This window comes from Rutilus rutilus, assembly GCF_951802725.1.
Source record: "Rutilus rutilus genome assembly, chromosome: 2".
In the NCBI taxonomy this organism is placed as follows: Eukaryota; Metazoa; Chordata; class Actinopteri; order Cypriniformes; family Leuciscidae; genus Rutilus; species Rutilus rutilus.
In genome coordinates, this window is record NC_140210.1 from 54,864,936 (window position 1) to 54,884,851 (window position 19,916).

General features: G+C 42.5%; 1 protein-coding gene across 1 annotated transcript in view; it reads left to right on the plus strand.

Moving 5' to 3' along the window:
• The first annotated feature begins 6,070 nt into the window (after positions 1-6,070).
• Positions 6,071-19,916, plus strand: part of LOC311286301 (uncharacterized protein) — a 37,275-nt gene continuing 23,429 nt past the window's right edge. The window contains exons 1-6 of the mRNA XM_084402436.1: positions 6,071-6,211; positions 6,316-6,648; positions 8,143-8,334; positions 8,457-8,561; positions 8,691-8,764; positions 8,959-9,221. Coding sequence (XP_084258562.1) covers positions 6,157-6,211; positions 6,316-6,648; positions 8,143-8,334; positions 8,457-8,561; positions 8,691-8,764; positions 8,959-9,195 — 996 coding nt within the window. The 5' untranslated portion in view covers positions 6,071-6,156 and the 3' untranslated portion in view covers positions 9,196-9,221. The remainder of the gene's footprint in view (positions 6,212-6,315; positions 6,649-8,142; positions 8,335-8,456; positions 8,562-8,690; positions 8,765-8,958; positions 9,222-19,916) is intronic.

Sequence of the window (19,916 nt, forward strand, 5' to 3'; positions counted from 1 at the left end):
AAAGTTACATTTATCCTACCATGCTACTGTAAAAGTTGCGGCAGCATGCGAGTTATACTAACTGAACTAAAATTAGGCTATAACTCGATTTCAGCCGCATTCTGAGTCTGACAATGTAATTTGTTTTTATCCAAGGCATTGACAAGTGTTATTAGCTTGGGGAAATACACTGAAATTAAATCTTAAGTCCATGTCCAACTCTTAATTGTAAGGAATCTAGGTCTTTGATTTCAGAGTAACACTTTACAATACGGTTCATTTGTTTATTATTCATGTATTAACTAACATGAACTAACCATGAGAAACACATTTGTTACTGTATTTGTTAATAATAATACACCTGTTTTTTACTTATTCTAATTCTTCTTCTTCTTATACTAATTGTATTTTTTATAGAATGCCAAGGAAATTAAGGATAAAAAAATAAATAAAAAAAAACAAAGAACTTTTTTTTGGGTGCCTTTTGGTCCTTCCTTCCCTGAGGAGGTCTATGCACACCACTGTGTGTGAGTGAGAGTGTGTGAGTGAGTGAGAGAGGGAGAGAGAGTGTGAGCGTGTGTGTGTGTGAGAGAGAGGGAGAGAGAGTGTGAGCGTGTGTGTGTGTGTGAGAGAGAGAGAGAGAGAGAGAGAGAGAGAGAGAGAGAGAGAGAGAGATAGAGAGAGAGTGAGAGAGAGTGTGAGCGTGTGTGTGAGAGAGACTTTCACTTCTGGAAGTAGAAGTCGTGGAGATAAAAGAATTAATACTATCCCACCTGAAAGACAACAACATGGAACAAGTGACAATTGACATAACTTAAAACAAGAAGTTGAATCTTTGCAGAGACACAGAGAAGAAATGACAGAAGAACTTCAGAAAACTAAAGATGAACTAAGGGAAGTAAAATCAACAAAGACAACTAACGGAAGTTAGAAAAGAAATGCAGGAGGAGTTATCGGCCTTGAAGTCAGTACTCCACACCAAAGATGAACTCATCACAGATCTGAAAGAAAGACTCAATTCTGTTTCAGTACCTAAAGAGTCTTCTGCCAAACCCTTGACTCGTCCAGAGATGCTCATGGAAAATCCTCAACTCGTGGAAGAAGAGCCTCACTGTTCGACTGATCCAGCATCCCAGATCCACAGCTCCTCTGCACAGGACCCGGGAGAAACACATGCTCTTATCCTGACTGACTCTAATGGGAAGTATGTCAGGGAGAAACTTCTTTTACCAAACATGAGAGCCAAGAAAATCTGGTGCCCAAACACAAGAAGTGCTTTTCAGATCCTGTCTGAGAGTAAACATGAAAACTACAAGCACATCGTAATCCACACAGGGACAAATGATTTAAGGGCCATGAAGGGCCGTGTGGCTCCGGTGATGAGAGAGGTGGCGATCGGAGCCACACAACGCTTCCCAGAGGCTAGAGTAACTCTGTCCACACTGCTGCCACGCACCGATGTGCCGTTCCACGTGATCCACGGGAATAATGTGGAACTCTCCAGAAGCTGCGCACTCATTCCTAATGTTCATCTCGCCCATCACAAAGACATACAGCCTCATCATATGTATGACCATGTACATCTCAATAAACAAGGAGTGAAAGTCTTCGCCAGAGTGCTGAAAAGCACAGCCCTTGGAAACACAGCAAGAAACAGCAGAAACTTCGATAACAAGAGAAGCTCTCAGCCACCAAGAAGTCCTCGTCCTCCAGCAGAGCCCAGACGGACCACCGGACCTCCATCCCAACACAAGAGCTACACAACACAGAGAAGTCCTCGTCCTCCGGCAGAGCCCAGACGGACCACCGGACCTCCATCCCAACACAAGAGCTACACAACACAGAGAAGTCCTCGTCCTCCAGCAGAGCCCAGACGGACCACTGGACCTCCATCCCAACACAAGAGCTACGCAGCGGCCGCTCAACGACCACAGAACCCTGCAGCTGCTGAACTCAACCAGATCCGGCATCTGCTGAACATCATCTGCTCCAGACTGAGGACATAACCTGCATAACACACACACACACACACACACACCTATCCATGAAATCATTTAAAATCAGTTGTTGGAATATACAAGGTCTGCACTCTTCTACTTTTGGTAATAAGACTGCAGACCAAGACTTACTCAGCAGTGTAACAGACATGGACATCTGTATCTTTCAGGAGACGTGGTGTCGTAGCAATGAGACTTTACACTGTCCAATAGGATACAAAGAAATTATGGTTCCTTCATCAAAAAATTCTAAAATTAAATGTGGCCGAGACTCAGGTGGAATACTCATATGGCACAAAGACGATTTAAAACATTCGATTAAAGTTGCTAAAAGTGGAAAATCATCCATTTGGCTTGAAGTGAAATCCGTCGTATATCAGTCAAACCTTTACCTCTGTGCAGTCTATATTCCCCCTCACGACTCTCCCTATTACGAAGAGCAAAGCTTCCCAACATTACAGACTGACATCTTACACTTTCAGTCCAAAGGAAATATCCTCGTCTGCGGAGACATAAACGCCAGAACAGGGCGAGAAATTGATTATGTAAATATTGTAGATAATGAGCACATCCTCAATGACACCACGTTTCATCCCTCATCGAATATCACACCGAGAAACAGCTATGATACCTCAGTGAACATTAGTGGAAAACAAATGTTGCAACTCTGTAAAGGTTTAGGATTATACATTATTAACGGCAGAACTCGTGGAGATACATTAGGTAGATTCACTTATTGCTCCAGATTAGGAACCAGTGTGGCTGATTATTCAATAACAGATATTGATCATAGCTTTATCAATGCCTTCACAGTCAGACCTCAGCTCCCGATGTCCGATCACTGCCAGACTGTGCTTTATCTGAAAGCCCCATGTCAAATAACCAAAACTGCTCCACCTGAATCTGAAAAACTGTTTCCTCTGAAACATAAACTCAAGTGGAATCAATCCAACTCAGAACAATTCAAAGAAAATATGAACAATCCTACTATATTAAAAATGCTAGATGAATTTATGTCCACTGATTTCACCTTAGATATTAATGGAATAAATTTAGCAACAAAAAACTTAAATTACATATTCATAACATTGATAACTCTATCTAATATTAAACAGCAAACCAAACATAGAACCAATCATGGGCGTCGGAAGAAAAAAAAAAGTGGGTGGGTCCTCCCCCAGAAAAAATGTTTACTGGAGTAACTGTTAAATACCATTTCATGTATTCTGGTGCCTTTTAATTAAAACAAGTAAACTAAACTCCACTTCACGTCGGGCGGTTCTTTGCCTCCACGTCGAGCATTAAATGCACAGCTATCCGTGGATTATCCCGCTAATACCATGGTCATTTGCCAGCAATGACAACTTAAAGCTGTTATTGATGTTTGCAACGCAATATTTGACTGGAAGGGTACAACGGGCGGTTACTTTCGTCAGTTGCGGCTCGTTGAGAAATATAATGTAGCGATTCAACGGAAATGGAGTTTAATCTAATAGGGAATTCCTCAAGTGGAAAGGATTTGACTGACGGCGCTATGAAAAGAAAAATGCGCTGAATTAGAGACGGTAAAAGTAAGTGGGTCCAATATCATTGGTCTTAAAAAGTGGGTGGGTCTTGTCCCACCCATATACAATGGTTCCGACACCCATGGAACCAATCAACAGAGAAAGAGAAAGGATGTCTGGTTCGATGATGAATGTGCCGGTCTCAGACAAGAACTCAGGAGACTTTCTAACAAAAAGCACAAAGATCCGTCCAGCCAGACATTACGGCTTTCTTACTCAGACTGTCTGCAAAAGTACAAAACACTTCTGTGGAAAAAAACTCGAAAAATATCTTCAAACTAAAATTGAAGAAATTGATGATTCAGTGGATCAAAACACTTTCTGGAACCTATATAAAAAACTCGAAAAACCCAAATGAGAGATATCACTCCAGAATGGCACAATTTGGAAATCTTACTTTGAAAATCTGAATCAAAAAATTGAGCCGGCCGACCTCAACCAGCCTCAGAGTAAAATAAAGAAAACTTTAGAAGACATGGAAAAAACTATTAAGAATTATCAAAATCCATTAGATAAATCTATAACAATATCTGAAATATTAGAACATATTAAAAATCTTAAATTAAAGAAAGCATGTGGACAAGATCACATTAATAACGAAATGCTTAAACTCAGCAGTCCCAGCATGATTCAAACAATAGCCAAATTATTTAATCTGGTGTTCTGGTCTGGACACTTCTGGTCTGGTGTGTGTGTGTGCTTCCAGCAGGGACGTGGAGTGAGGCAGGGCTGCAGTCTGAGTCCGACTCTATTCAACATCTACATCAATGATCTGGCATCAGCGCTGGAGAGCTCTACTGTGCCCGGCCTCACTCTACAGGGGTCAGAGGTCAGATGTCTGCTGTACGCGGATGATCTGGTCCTGCTGTCCCGCACACCTGAGGGCCTTCAGCAGAGCCTGTCCCTGCTGGAACAATACTGTCACGACTGGGCCCTGACAGTCAATCTGGACAAAACCAGAGTCATGGTGTTCCAGAAGAAAGCCCGATCTCAGGGACACAAACACCAGTTCCTGTATAAAGGCCAGGTCCTGCAGCACAGCGTGTGTGTGTGTGTGTGTGTGTGTGTGTGTGTGTGTGTGTATAAAGGCCAGGTCCTGCAGCACAGCACTAGCTACAGCTAGCTGGGCATCGACATCAGCGCTTCGGGACGCTTCGGTCTGGCTGTGAAAACACTCGGTGAAAAGGCTCGGAGGGCTTTCTATGCTATAAAGTCACGATGTGGACACTTAAAATTACCCATTAAAACCTGGATAAAATGATATAATTCAATAATAAAACCAATTATTTTATATGGGTGTGAAATTTGGGGACCAGTACTAAATTGTAAAAATTGGGATAAAACATCAGTAGAAAAATTACAATTGGAAATTGCCAAAAATATTCTCGGGGTTCACAGAAATACGCCCACTGCCGCCTGTAGGGCTGAGCTAGGCCTGTACCCGCTGAACATCGAGATCCAGAAGAGATGTGTTCAGTTCTGGCATCACCTCCATCAGTCTGATCCAGAGTCAGTCCAATATAAAGCCCTCCTCGCCAATGAAACCTCAGCAGAACCTCATTCTCTGAACACACTCGTTCTTCAACTCGTCCATCAGACTATACTCCCCATCAACCCCAAACCTATCATTAACCAAATCCACAAACATCTAAAAGTCACTCATGATGAATCACTAAAAGCACATTTTGCCCTCCAGAATAAACTCCAATGTTCCTCGACCCTCAATAGAGCCACTAAATTGGCCAGTTATCTATTTATTAAACATTTTAAAGAAAGACAAATCCTCTCCAAATACAGATTAAGTGACCATGATCTAGAGATAGAGAGAGGAAGACGTAGACAAACATGGACAGAGAGAGAGCAGAGGATCTGTAGACACTGTGACCTACAGCACATAGAGGATGAGTGTGTGTGTGTGTGTGTGTGTGTGTGTGTGTGTGTGTGTGTGTGTGTGTGTGTGTGTGTGTGGACAGAGAGAGAGCAGAGGATCTGTAGACACTGTGACCTACAGCACATCGAGGATGAGGAACACTTTCTGCTCTTCTGCTCCAGATACACCAGTATAAGAGAAACCTTTCTGCCCAGATTTGAAACCTTGATTCCAGCGTTCTTTGAACTGAGTGACGCTGAGAAAATGTGTGTTAGCTATTCACAACGCCAGAGTCAGTTAGAGAGACCCACTGTATATATTCATTTATGAAGATAGATTATGTCTATTTATCTATCTATTTGTATATGCTACTGTACATATGACATGATCTATACATTTGTTTTATTATTTACATTCATTGTTATTATTATTATTATGTTGATGCTTTGGCAACATTGTGTAACACGGTCATGCTAATAAAGCTCATTTGAAATTTGACAAATTAGAAAATTTGAGAGAGAGAGTGTGAGTGTGTGTGTGAGAGAGAGAGAGAGTGAGTGAGTGAGAGAGAGAGAGAGAGTGTGTGAGCGTGTGTGAGAGAGAGAGAGGGTGAATGAGAGAGAGAGAGAGAGAGAGGGTGAATGAGAGAGAGAGAGAGAGAGAGAGAGAGAGAGAGAGAGAGAGAGAGAGAGAGAGAGAGCTCTTCATAACACAGGCCACCAGCGGCTCACAGATAAAGCAGAAAATGATCCAGATCTGTGATCATAAACTTCTCATATTTCTCCTGCTCATCATGTCAGGTAAGAGTTTATTCTGTGTTTCTGGGTCTTTCTAAAACAGCTCCTGTTCTCAATCAGGTCCATGTTCGCTCTGAGCTGAGTTTCTCTCTCTCTTATGTTTTTAGTCTTGGCGTGTGAGATGAAGGAGATCTTGACTTTCACTGGTTATGAAGGAGGAAAAGTTGAAATACGCTGTGACTATGATTCTGGTTATGAAGCGCAGAATAAGTATCTCTGCAGAGGAGAGTGTCCAGTACACAATAAAGACATTCCTGTTGAATCTGGATATCCAGCTAAAGACAGGAGATTCTCTCTGACCGATGACAGAACGACCCACATCTTCACCGTCACCATCACTGATCTGAGAACAGAGGATAAAGGCAAATACTGGTGTTCTGTGAGGACAGGACTGGGAAAACGTGATAAATACACAGAGATTAACCTGGAAATTAAACCTGGTAAGTCAGAATATTCTGCATGAGTGAAGTGGACAGTGCACATAGATATGGTGTAAAACATATAATCATAACTAATATATCAGTAACATCAGAGAGGTCTGTGTGTGTCTGAGAGAGCGCTGTATCACGTGTTGTAAAGATGTGAAGAGGCGAGATGACAGAAACCACAGTATCCTCTGTAGATGATGATGAGCGAGTGTGTTCACACCACATACACTGACCCGCATCACTTCCTCACACACAACACTGTCTCAGTTATGGAGAAATCGCTCATTCAACACACAACTGTGCAACTCAAATTCTTAGACTTGAAAGTGTTTCCGGGCCCCGGCCTTTTTCATGGCATGCTGTGTTTTTTTATTTTTATATTTGACTTGTGCAGTTAAAATGTATATTTTAGAGTTTTTTTCCATAACTTACACCTCAAAATTTAGGTGTGTGTCTATATTTTTTCAAATCAGTTAAATTTTACAGCTTGCATTATCTGTTGACAGTTAGTGATTTTAAAGTCCAGGTCTTTCTGTAATAGTAAGAAGTTTTCATTTCATATTAATTCATTTTAATTCCATGATCAGTGTGTGTAAGCGGAGCAGCCCGTGATAAACAGTGTGAAAGAACAGCTGAGATTATTTACACTAGTATCTGATCAAACAGCCCAACAGATCTGTGACTCAATGATGGACATCAGTACTGCTGTGCCATAAAGAGCCTTACATCTCTCATTTATGCCCTAATTTTGTGTCTGTCGTGTCTGGTGTGACTGGAGAACATCTGAACATCACCTGCCATTATAACAGTGATTTGAAGAACAAGATCAAGTTCATGTGCAAAGGAAGCGAGATAAAATGATATCTTTATAACTAGTAAAAATGCTAAACACACACGGCAGGTCACACGTACAGCGCTATATTTGCACCACACCCTTGACTCTACTGAAGTGTTACTAACAGCTGTGTCAGGGGAAAGTACAAAGAGATCACGTGATCTTCTGTCATTATTAGACTGTGAAAATTAAACTGTATATATTCTGAAAATGCATGCTCAATATATAAAAAGCTTTGCTTAATCTTATAATTTTGCATTCTCGTCATACCGGCAATAAACATCAGACTGTCATGCATTAAATGATGTTTTATTAACAAAGTTCGGGAGGAACACGTTCTAATGATCAAACAATCAAGTCATTCCAACCAGCTGTCAGCAATCAGTAATCAACAGGTCCACTCAATCAGCATGATTAAAGGCCTATAAATACTCACAGTCGACTCACCCATTATCCTTGACAGTTTTCAGCATCCCTCCACCACCCCATCTCCTCACACCTACTTGGTTATCTTCCTAACCAAGAGATACGGGGGGAGTACTCTGGGTTCGGGCCCAATTTCCGAGCTCGGAGCCCTCCCCCCGGACAGCACGCCAAATACGCATAACTATTTATTCTCTGATCATTTGTAAGTGTGAACTCGTGAAACATAATGATTATTTGTGCTTCAGGCACATCAGCGAGGACGTCATCGAAACCAACCACAACAGCTTCAGTTTACACCAGTAAACCAGCGACTGAAGATAGTGCATCCATCAGACCCGTCACATCTGTGTTTCCTTTATCATCCTCAACAACATCACCTTCAGTGTTATTGGATTCCTCATCATCTAATAATGCATTGTCATCTCAAACTATATCAGGTATGATGAGTTCAGGTGCTTAAAGTTTTGAATGCCTGTCCATGGACGTTTTTTTCTCAAGTTTCCTTAAAAATAGGACATTTAAAGTCATATTCACATAGTTTTGTTGTCTTTTTTTCCAGGTTTTACCGTGTTCATCATGTTGGTGGTCATAGGGATCATAGGGATCCTGACATGCTGTGGATTCTCACTCTTCATGTACTTCAGATGGAGACAAACGAAAGAAGGTAACCGTATTTCTCACGAATCTTTTATATTACCTCTCATTTTCATAGTCAAACTAGACTTCAGTGTCACAAGACAAAGGTCACTAATAAATGTTTCCACAAAACAATACATCTGTTGTCACAAAACAGGAAAGCAGCCCAGAGATATCGTTCAAGGCCCGACCGAGCATCTGCCCAACAGAGATATGAAACCAAATAGAGAAGTGAGTTTCATCATGCATCTGTTTGAGTTTGATCTTTATCTTTTATTTGTGGGTTCTTATCTAACCATTTGTTTCTTCTCTTCTCTTCTCTTCTCTTCTCTTCTCTTCTCTTCTCTTCTCTTCTCTTCTCTTCTCTTCTCTTCTCTTCTCTTCTCTTCTCTTCTCTTCTCTTCTCTTCTCTTCTCTTCTGTCAGGCCACTCATACTGTCTCTGATTATGATGAGATCGGGAACACACTTGATCATCCTGACTACAGTTCGGTCTTTCCTGTGTTTAATGAGCACGACACCTCCGTTTATGCTTTAGCAGAATTACCCAGCAGCCCCTCTGATAATCTCAACTTCTCCACCATCAAGTTTACAGCTACACGTCTCTCAGACAGGACTTCTGACGGCCAGGACACATCTGACTACGCCACCGTTAGACCATAAACACTGTGGACATTCATGGACATCAGGTTGATTAACAGTCAAACCTGAATCACACCAAACTTAAAGGTGCAGTCTGTAAGAATTACAATTACGAAAGACTCGACGGCACTCACACGGGTTGCCAGATTGAGCACACGCAACAGGAACGAGCGCAATGGAAACTGGCTAATTTGCCATGTAAAGTTTCACAGACCAAAACAAAAACAAACATTCCAGCCTGGAAACACACATTTCTAAGTATAATAACTGGCTGTAGAAGTGTTTTTCAGAGAAACGAGTATGTGAACTTAGCATGTTTCCTCAATATATGCAAACATATGATGGTGTTGTTATGCTTTAGTAGAGTGAAAAAGTTACATACAGCACGAAGAATGAAACTCCTTGAAATCTGTTTCCTTGGCATTATTTTGGATAAATCATCAGAGACATAAGATTGTTTGACATATGCTTAGTTACATTTATTTATTCATATCTACAAGTCCTTATTACAGAACAATAAGCCAAACAAAATACATAGTGAGGGATTAAATAAGTGCAGAAAGGAAATGTTGTAGTGCAATAATGAAAGTAAAAATAAAAATCATAACAAAAAGCTGTGTGACAAAGAATAAATGCTGTGTTATTACAACCCGCCCACTATTTGTCAGGGTATTGCAGGTTGAAGACGAGGAGACAGGATTTCAATACCTCTGGTTTATTCACAAACTCAGATTACAGGAATACTCAGGAACTTCAGAAACTCAGGAATACAATGACATTCAACACTGACCTTGACACTTCAATGACCAGCAAAGACTGAAGGAACACACAGGGCTTAAATACACAAGGAAACAGATCAGGGAAATATGACACAGCTGGGGCAAAACAAACGAGATAACTAAATGAGGTGATTAACAGGGCACAGGTGAGACAAATGAATTAATGAACTGAATACAAATCACAAAAACAGTCCAAACACAAACAGAAACGTGACACTATTATTTTCGGCCACTCTTAACACATTTTCTGATGCCACTTTCTTACAATAATAAATGCATTATTAGTGCAACCTAATTATTAATTTTTTTTTTTTTTTTTTTTTAGATTTCACTTAGATCAAAAATCACACATGCTGTTCTCAAAATGTAAAATTTGTATTTGTGTGTGTGCATACTGCCAGAATACAGCTTTGATTAAGGCCCCGTTTACACGATGGGAAAACGCAAATATTTCCCTGCGTTTTGTCCTGTCATTTTGGAGATTTCTGAAAACGCCGGTTATGTGTTGCCGTGTCAACTGGGAGAAACGGGGTTTTAGGTTCTCAAACGTCACATTATGCGCCAGAAAATGCTTGCGTCATGTGAGCGCCCTATGTTTAGAGTTTGTTTGGCTACTATTTGATCATGGATGCTGTTAAGGTGGTACTCATTTTTACTTTTGTGCAAACGTTTTTGGCCTGTTTGCATTTGCTTCGCTGTCTGTCCACACAAACGAATCTCACGCCATGTCTGTTGTTTTGAAAGGAACTGGAAGTCGCTCGTGCTATTCGTTGTTGTCGATTTTGAGGATTCTGATTGGCTTGCATGGCTTTATCCTTCTCCCTACACTGCCGCCCATAGGTTTGGCATAATTATGATGTTGCTCGACGGCGTATTTATGTGGGTTGATGTAAACGACAACTTTTTTGAAAACGATGTTGTGTGCACGATGTTATTTTTGAAAACGGAGGGGGGAGAAATATTCGTTTCTCTAAATACCCGGCTATGTGATGTGAAGCTATCACTTAAATGTGGCCTAAGCTAAATGTGGCCTAAGCTAAATGGAAACAGTCATGATACATCTGATTATCCAGGTCATATGTTTTCTTCTGGGAGTCATTCCATGATCTAAAACCTTAAATGAGTAGGAATTATTATATCCATTGCTTTGTTATATTGTATCCATATCCATTGTTAATTTCCTATTATCAATGTGAAGCCGCTTTGGAACAATCTACATTGTTAAAAGCGCTATATAAATGAAGATGACTTGACTTGACTTGTGGGAAACAATAAAGGCACTATTTATTGTTGATGAGTAGCTTCAGTAAATCCCAATACTGGCTTTACAGTCACACCATCAAGTCCTGAAAGGTAAAAAACGTGTAGCATATTTTTAGCTGCTCAACCGAGACATATCCAGCTTTTTTTTTTTAGGATATCAGATTGGTGGTATAGACTGTGGAGTCTTCATGTTGATGGTGAGACATTGTGTTTTGATATAAATAAACCAATGATTGTGAGGTGTGTTTTTTTTTTTTTTTTTTTTTTTTAGTTGTTAAATAAGGAACAAGGAAGCATTTTTTTTATTTGACGTTTACAGAGATAATGTTCCTTTAATTTTTTGCTGTTTTCCAGTATGCTCTACATCTTGTCTTGGTAGCACCCTTTGATTTTACATCTGTAAGTGATTTCCAGTTCAAGTAATTGACCTGTATGATGTTGCAGCAGTTGATATAACAAGATTTCTCTATTTTAGTCTTCCAGTGCGACTTTCCAAACATACAGAGATGGTGGGCTCTTATTCTTCATGGAGAACTTTGGGGTGTTCTCTGAAAGGTAGATCCTGGACATTTACTCCAGCACACCGTTACATTTGCACCCTCTTCTGGTCAATTTTAAATTAACCAAGATATGTATATTCCAGTGCAGAAACCCTACAAGAGTCCCTTCCAAGTGAAGAACAAGTTACGCTTAGCAGCAGTGAGGCATGTCTCAAATATAAACACACGCATATCTGAGTGTGTGTGTGTATATATATCTTAACATATAATACATTTATAAGAAATATTAAAGTCACATTTTCCTTTAATATTCTGTAATGAAGGAGCTTCCAATAATCCGACACATGACAGAAGCTGTGAAATGGCTCCATTCCAACCGTCCTCTGCTCAGGGGTCCAGTCAGTGGAAGAGCCTCTTTTCATTAGAATGGATGAAGAAGACAAGGAAAAGGCCCTCAACAATCTCTGGAACAATCAGAAGCTTCCAGAGAGCCCTTCGTATTTAATTGCGTGATCAGGGATGACATGGAGTTATTTTGGGCCTAAGAATGACAAAAGACAAAATGGGCCTAAAATATATATATATATTTTTTTTATTTGATACATTTGAAGTTTAGTTTATGCAGGACTGTCATGCCAAAATGGCCTAGGAGTGAATTGTTCAACTGATACATTTGAATTTAATTATTTGTTGAATTTTTTTTTAATTGTTTCTTTTAAAACAATGCTGCTTTTTTTTCTCTCTCTCTCTTTTTTAGATTTTTATTGAAATGTTAGTTTACATATATAAAATGAATGCTGCACATGTTCTCACCTTTGGAGTACATGTTTATTTTGAGTCTTGTGAATAAAGTATATTTCATATAAAATGCCCATAAGTTTCAAGCATTATTTTTCGCCATCATGATCAGGAAGTAACTCTGATAACGCCTCCTTCAGGTCGAACACGGAAATAAAAATAGTCCAGTCATTTTAAGCCAAAATGGGGGTCAACCTTGAACAAATTGCAACAGAGGCAAACTCAACTGATTTTGTATCCTCAATATGTCCTGAGTAAGGGGAAAAAGCCCAGAATAATCCCATTAGGGGAAAAAGTTTAGAAAAAGACCCAAATATAGTCTATTCATTCTCTTTCTTACGTGAATTGGGTAAAATTTTTAACCTTTAGATATCACCATGAACTTACATCAAGACAAACAAAAAATGTATTACAAGTTTTTTTTAATTGTTTGTTAACATGGACAATGTTCAATGCTTCGCCTGTGCTTCCTCATAATATAGTTCCAAGTCAATATCTGCCTAAGAAATCACCTAGTGTTAATCTGCATCGCTATTTGTACTCGTTGTGAATACGCAGGCCACAAGAAGTAATTACGTGTTTTTTTGTTTTTTTTATTTATCACTTTTACTCAGGACATGCTAGCTGGCAACAAAGGATTCCATTCATTGTGCTAAGCTAAGCTAGCGCCGACCCTGTCAAACTAAAACAATGCATGCACTGAGACAAAAATGCATTTACCCACCTATCTAAATGTATGAAAGAATGTGAATAAGCCCTATTTCAAAAAACGGTGGAGTGTTCCTTTAAAAGTATTTTTAGAATTAAATTGAACATAAATAGGTTAACCAAAACAAATGTGTTTATGTCTGAGAACATAGGCTACGTACCTGCAGACACTGAAATGACATACACTGTGTTGCCTGTATCCACTTTTGTCTCCTGAAAGACGGCCTATGTGAGATGCAGGCATTATCCTGGCAGGAGGCTGAGGAGGTGTTCCTCCGTGGCCCTACTTATCACTCTAGGTATGCTTGTAATTTGCATTTGCAAAAAAAAAAAATATTTATTATTACAGAATATTTTTGACAATGGCATTCATCTTTTATTTTAGTGAAGTCGAGGAATTTGACAGAGCGATTGCAAAAAGAAGGAAAAAAGAAGGAACATTCGCCTACCAGAAAGTAATTATTTTACCTTATGCATACATTACATTTTACATTTATTCATTTAGCGCAGGCGCTTTTATCCAAAGCGACTTATAAATGAGGAGTTTTTTTAATGCAATTGAAGACGAAAAGTAAAGTCACTAACACAATTCTTGCTTTGTCCTGTTTACAGCAATATGATGTTTAGGTGATCGTTAAATAAAGTACAGAATTGTTTATTATTGGTGTTTTGTCTATTCTTATTTGAGTTTTGCTTCGCATTCAAAATATAAAAAAACAGGTTTTGTAATGTTAGCATGGTATAATGTTAATTAGACCATTATAGGTTGAACTTAAAGAAAAATTTGAATATACATTGTAGCAATATAATATCACATAATATTTTTCAGAAGATAGTTCAATCTGTAATTGTATCCATTCCATCAGTGATTTTCTTTCACTTACACCCACGCTCAAAAAATAACTACTGGGTAATTTGTCAGTCAGAGAACACAATGAGTTTTTTTGGCACATGCATTAAGCAGGGAACGCAAATATTGATCTATCTATCTATAAATTACAGAAACGTCTGTCTGTCTGTGTGTTATTCACATATCTCTCGAACCGTTAGTCCGATGTATTCCAAACTTGACAGGTGTCTCGCTACGGGCACGAGTAAGTGCAGTGCCAAGTTTGACGTTGTTTGGATGAGAAATGCTAAAGATATTGTTAAATATATAATTTTTTAGAAGATTGTTGTTTAAAAATAAACATTCTGACTATACTATACAGTTTACTTCTGAATATTATATTTTATTCACGGCCATCATTTGTAGTAACCAAGCGGCAACCTCCCTGTCTCTCTCTTGAAACCAACACGGAAGTGAATTAAACGGCAATTCACCAACTGGCCACTAGAGACCGGCTGCAGAAGTGAGTCAAATCTGCATCTCCCGCATGTTAAAATGCCCAACTTTACAGCAGAAAGAAAAAACATGTTTACAGCCTGGTGCAAAAAGTGGCTTTGGTCTATACAGCTAATTTTACCCTTCATGACGACTGTGAGGGGGGTGAATTTTTTTATAACTAATCCTTTTAAATTATATTAAGCCTTAAATGTCACGTGTCTGTTCTGTCTTGTGCTGCACATGGGTGTTTGTTGTTTTGTGCCATGTGCTCTCCTGTCTATTGTCTAGCCCCTCCCATCTTGTTATCTGATTATTGGTTAATTTGTCCCACCTGTCTGTCTCGTTACCCTCCTTTGTTGTTCCCCTATTTAGCCTCCTTGTGTTTGTAGTCTTGTGCTGGTTCGTTGTCCGAGTTACCTGTCTTTGATGTTCCTGTCTGTTGATTATCTGTTGAGTTCTGAGTTTTCTGTATTTTTGTCTGTGTTTGTTAATTAAATCTCCTCTGCACTTGAATCCTCGTCTCTCGCTCACTCGCCCCGTGACAGAACGAACCAGCCAAAATGTGGATTCAGCGGAGCGAGATTTTTTCTTCAGAGGAGGAGAAGGGAAATTCCATTTCCCTATTTGAATATTTCTCCAGATGTGTTCAGAGGACTTTGGAGGAGGAGAGCACCATGTCAGACGGTGATCAGATCGGAGGAGGTGGTCCGGTGGTCCGGAGACGGAGGAGGAGAAGGAAGACCTCCTCTGTGACTATTCCGGTGGTCCCAGTTCCGGTGGTCCCGAGTCCGGTGGTCCCAATTCCGGTGGTCTCAAGACACAAGAGGAGGAGAAGGGTTCCCTCCATAATTGTTCCGGTGGTCCCAGTTCCGGTGGTGCCTGCCGAGCCTGTGTCTTCGGACAAGATGGCCGCCGCCGAGTCTGTTCACGTCACGTCTGCCGGGCCTGTGTCTTCGGACAAGATGGCCGCTACAGAGACTGTTCACGTCACGCCTGCTGAGCCTGTGTCTTCGGACAAGATGGCCGCCGCCGAGCCTGTTCACGTCACGCCTGCTGAGCCTGTGTCTTCGGACAAGATGGCCGCCGCCGCGAGTGTTCACGTCACGTCTGCCGAGCCTGTGTCCCCTGACAAGATGGCCGCCGCCGAGAGTGTCCACGTCACACCTGTCGAGCCTGTGTCCTCTGACAAGATGGCCGCCGTCGAGCCTGTGTCTGTTCCTGAGCCTGAGCCGGTGGTGTCTGTTCCTGAGCCTGAGCCGGTGGTGTCTGTTCCTGAGCCTGAGCCGGTGGTGTCTGTTCCTGAGCCTGAGCCGGTGGTGTCTGTTCCTGAGCCTGAGCCGGTGGTGTCTGTTCCTGAGCCTGAGCCGGTGGTGTCTGTTCCTGTTCCTGAGCCGGTGGTGTCTGTTCCTGTTCCTGAGCCGGTGGTGTCTGTTCCTGTTCCTGAGCCGGTGGTGTCTGTTCCTGTTCCTGAGCCGGTGGTGTCTGTTCCTGTTCCTGAGCCGGTGGTGTCTGTTCCTGTTCCTGAGCCGGTGGTGTCTGTTCCTGTTCCTGAGCCGGTGGTGTCTGTTCCTGTTCCTGAGCCTGAGCCAGTGTCTGTTCCTGAGCCGGAGCCAGTGTCTGTTCCTGTGTCTTTGTCTGTGTCTTTGTCTGTGTCTTTGTCTGTGTCTTTGTCTGTGTCTTTGTCTGTGTCTTTGTCTGTGTCTTTGTCTGTGCCTGAGCCTGTGGTGCCAGTTCCAGTGCCTGAGCCTGTGGTGCCAGTTCCAGTGCCTGAGCCTGTGGTGCCAGTTCCAGTGCCTGAGCCTGTGGTGCCAGTTCCAGTGCCTGAGCCTGTGGTGCCAGTTCCAGTGCCTGAGCCTGTGGTGCCAGTTCCAGTGCCTGAGCCTGTGGTGCCAGTTCCAGTGCCTGAGCCTGTGGTGCCAGTTCCAGTGCCTGAGCCTGTGGTGCCAGTTCCAGTGCCTGAGCCTGTGGTGGTGCCAGTTCCAGTGCCTGAGCCTGTGGTGCCAGTTCCAGTGCCTGAGCCTGTGGTGCCAGTTCCAGTGCCTGAGCCTGTGGTGGTGCCAGTTCCAGTGCCTGAGCCTGTGGTGGTGCCAGTTCCAGTGCCTGAGCCTGTGGTGCCAGTTCCAGTTCCTGCGCCGTGGCCGCCCGAGGGGTCTTCTCCGCCCTGGCCGCCCGAGGGAAAGTCTCCGCCCTGGCCGCCCGAGGGGTCTTCTCCGCCCTGGCCGCCCGAGGGAAAGTCTCCGCCCTGGCCGCCCGAGGGAAAGTCTCCGCCCTGGCCGCCCGAGGGAAAGTCTCCGCCCTGGCCGCCCGAGGGAAAGTCTCCGCCCTGGCCGCCCGAGGGAAAGTCTCCGCCCTGGCCGCCCGAGGGAAAGTCTCCGCCCTGGCCGCCCGAGGGAAAGTCTCCGCCCTGGCCGCCCGAGGGAAAGTCTCCGCCCTGGCCGCCCGAGGGAAAGTCTCCGCCCTGGCCGCCCGAGGGAAAGTCTCCGCCCTGGCCGCCCGAGGGAAAGTCTCCGCCCTGGCCGCCGGATGGACTGTTCGCTTCGCCCCGGCCGCCCGACGGTCTGTTCGCTTCGCCCCGGCCGCCCGACGGTCTGTTCGCTTCGCCCCGGCCACCCGATGTACTGCTTGTTTCGCCCCGGCCACCAGATGGACTGTTTGCTTCGCCCTGTTCCCCCGATGTACTGTCTGTGTCACCCTGGCCCCTTTGAGTCTGTTACCCCCTGTTTCTGTTTCCCTTCTTGGACCTGGCCCCCCGTCCCTCCCGTCCCTCCCGTCCCGCCCTGGTCTGTCCCTCCCGTCCCTAGTGGAGCGTCTGGTAGCCGCTCCTTAAGGAGGGGGTAATGTCACGTGTCTGTTCTGTCTTGTGCTGCACATGGGTGTTTGTTGTTTTGTGCCATGTGCTCTCCTGTCTATTGTCTAGCCCCTCCCATCTTGTTATCTGATTATTGGTTAATTTGTCCCACCTGTCTGTCTCGTTACCCTCCTTTGTTGTTCCCCTATTTAGCCTCCTTGTGTTTGTAGTCTTGTGCTGGTTCGTTGTCCGAGTTACCTGTCTTTGATGTTCCTGTCTGTTGATTATCTGTTGAGTTCTGAGTTTTCTGTATTTTTGTCTGTGTTTGTTAATTAAATCTCCTCTGCACTTGAATCCTCGTCTCTCGCTCACTCGCCCCGTGACATTAAATTTCTGCATAATTAAGGGTGTCCACTTTTGAGTGACAGGTGGATTCCCGCTGCTGTGGTCATTAGTCACCATTAGCCGTTTGTCTGCTGTCTGTTAGCCGTCACGTTACCTCAGCTCATTGTCTGACTGTAAAAATAAATAAATTCGGGAGTGACGCGCTGCTAAGATGGCGACGGTCGGCCACGCCCACTTTAGGCTTCAAAAACGGTCTTCAGAAACCTACGGGTGACGTCACGGACACTACGTCCATATTTCTTTTACAGTCTATGGTAGTAACCTATTCACAAACTGTTTGCTCAAGCGTAGCATTTTTTCGGAGTTCACTGTGTAGCCTGCTCCCTGAATCGTCACGCTTATTCGTTTGTGAATGTTAACTGAATCTGTAAGTCACCTACGCCATTTACTTCTGTATATTATATCTATAAATTACGGGAATGTCTTTCTGTTTCTGTGTGTGTGTGTGTGTGTGTGTGTGTGTTATTCGCATATCTCTCGAACCGTTATTCCTATGGATTTCAGACTTGACAGGTGTCTCGCTACGGGCACGAGTAAGTGCAGTGCCAAGTTTGGCGTTGTTTGGATGAGAAATGCAAAAGATATCGTTAAAAATACCAGTAAAAGAAGCACTTAGAGGGTTGTGGTTTAAAAATAAACATTCTGATATAAACACTCTGTCAAAATATATATATTTTTTTGCCTGTATGGCAGTTACGTTCCCCAGACCCATTTTCTCCTGAATTGCTCTAAAAAAGCAGAAAGGGGTACTTAACACAGGGGTGCAATCTTAAGTACATTGTTAACACTGCAAAATATGACACATCAAGACATGCATACAAAATAATTAAGAAATCATAATTTCTGGAAACTCAAATTTGGTTAAAACCACATAGGTTGCATGACAGCACTACAAAAAAACATAGAAGTGAAACCCCATTGCCTTATCTAATGCTTTTCTTATTGTTGTGAGTTTTATAGGGTGAGTGATATTTCTTATAATACACAAGTGAGATAGACTAGTGCAAATATTACAAATAGATCGTTAAACTAATATTAGCACAAGTTTTGCCTCAAACTACCTGACAAATGAAGCCACGCAATGATGACGAAGGAGTTAAGATGAAGTTTATAAGAAACTTTAACTCTGGGTTCGCTAGCTATTTGAGTAAATGAAAACATAATACTTACATTTAAATGTGAATTTGCTCTCCACCACCGAACTCTAGTCTCGGCCGCCTTTAAAAAATAAAATAAAAATGCTGTCGTCACCGGCGCGCAATGATTTATGGGGTAGAATAGGCCACTAAGGATCCGTTTTTTGTATCCTTCCTTTCACGGGGAAAGAAGGGTGCGTTTGGTGTCGCTTTTAGCCTTCGTCGCGCCGCGATGACGCAACCGGCCTTCGAATACGGCCTTCGTAGGATGCAGAACTGATTTGGGACAGCCTTCATCGCGCCGCGGTGACGCAATCGGCCTTCAAATGCGACCTTCGTAGGATGCAGAACTGAATTGGGACAGCCTTCATCGCGCCGCGGTGACGCAATCGGCCTTCAAATGCGACCTTCGAAGGATGCAGTCTTTGAATTGGGACATCCTTCGTCGCGCCGCTGTGACACAATCGGCCTTCAAATGCGGCCAAGCGGCCTTCAAATACGGCCTTCGGAGGATGCAGCCTTCACATTGGGACACAGCTACAGAAACAGTTGAAGCAAATGTGCCATATTGTGTCGAGGCTTCGAAACAATCCGACACCCGTCTCAACGGTGACACCTAGTGGTCACTTGCAGGTGTTGATCTGAAACAACCTTGACAGCGAGCCATTAAAAAATGTGTTGTTTTTTTATTATTGTATTTTTCTAATATGTGAAGCTTGTAGGCTCCTCACTGTGCATAATGTTATTTTGGTCATGAAAAATGAATATTAATAAAAGAAATCAAGCCACAATGTCTCACTTTTTTATAGATTTTTATTAAAAAATATAAATTTCTCCAGCCTTTGACAAACTCCTCTCACAAAAACCCACGAGGTCAAAATGCGTTGACTTCACTTTTATACAGATGTGCGATTGTGTGGTCTGTTCCCGACCCTGTCAATCAAACGCTGATTCGGCGGACCATGCCACCTGTCGAAACACTTGTGAAACACTCCGAAGCTTCATTTAGCCGAAGTCACGTGACATGGGTGTTTTGAA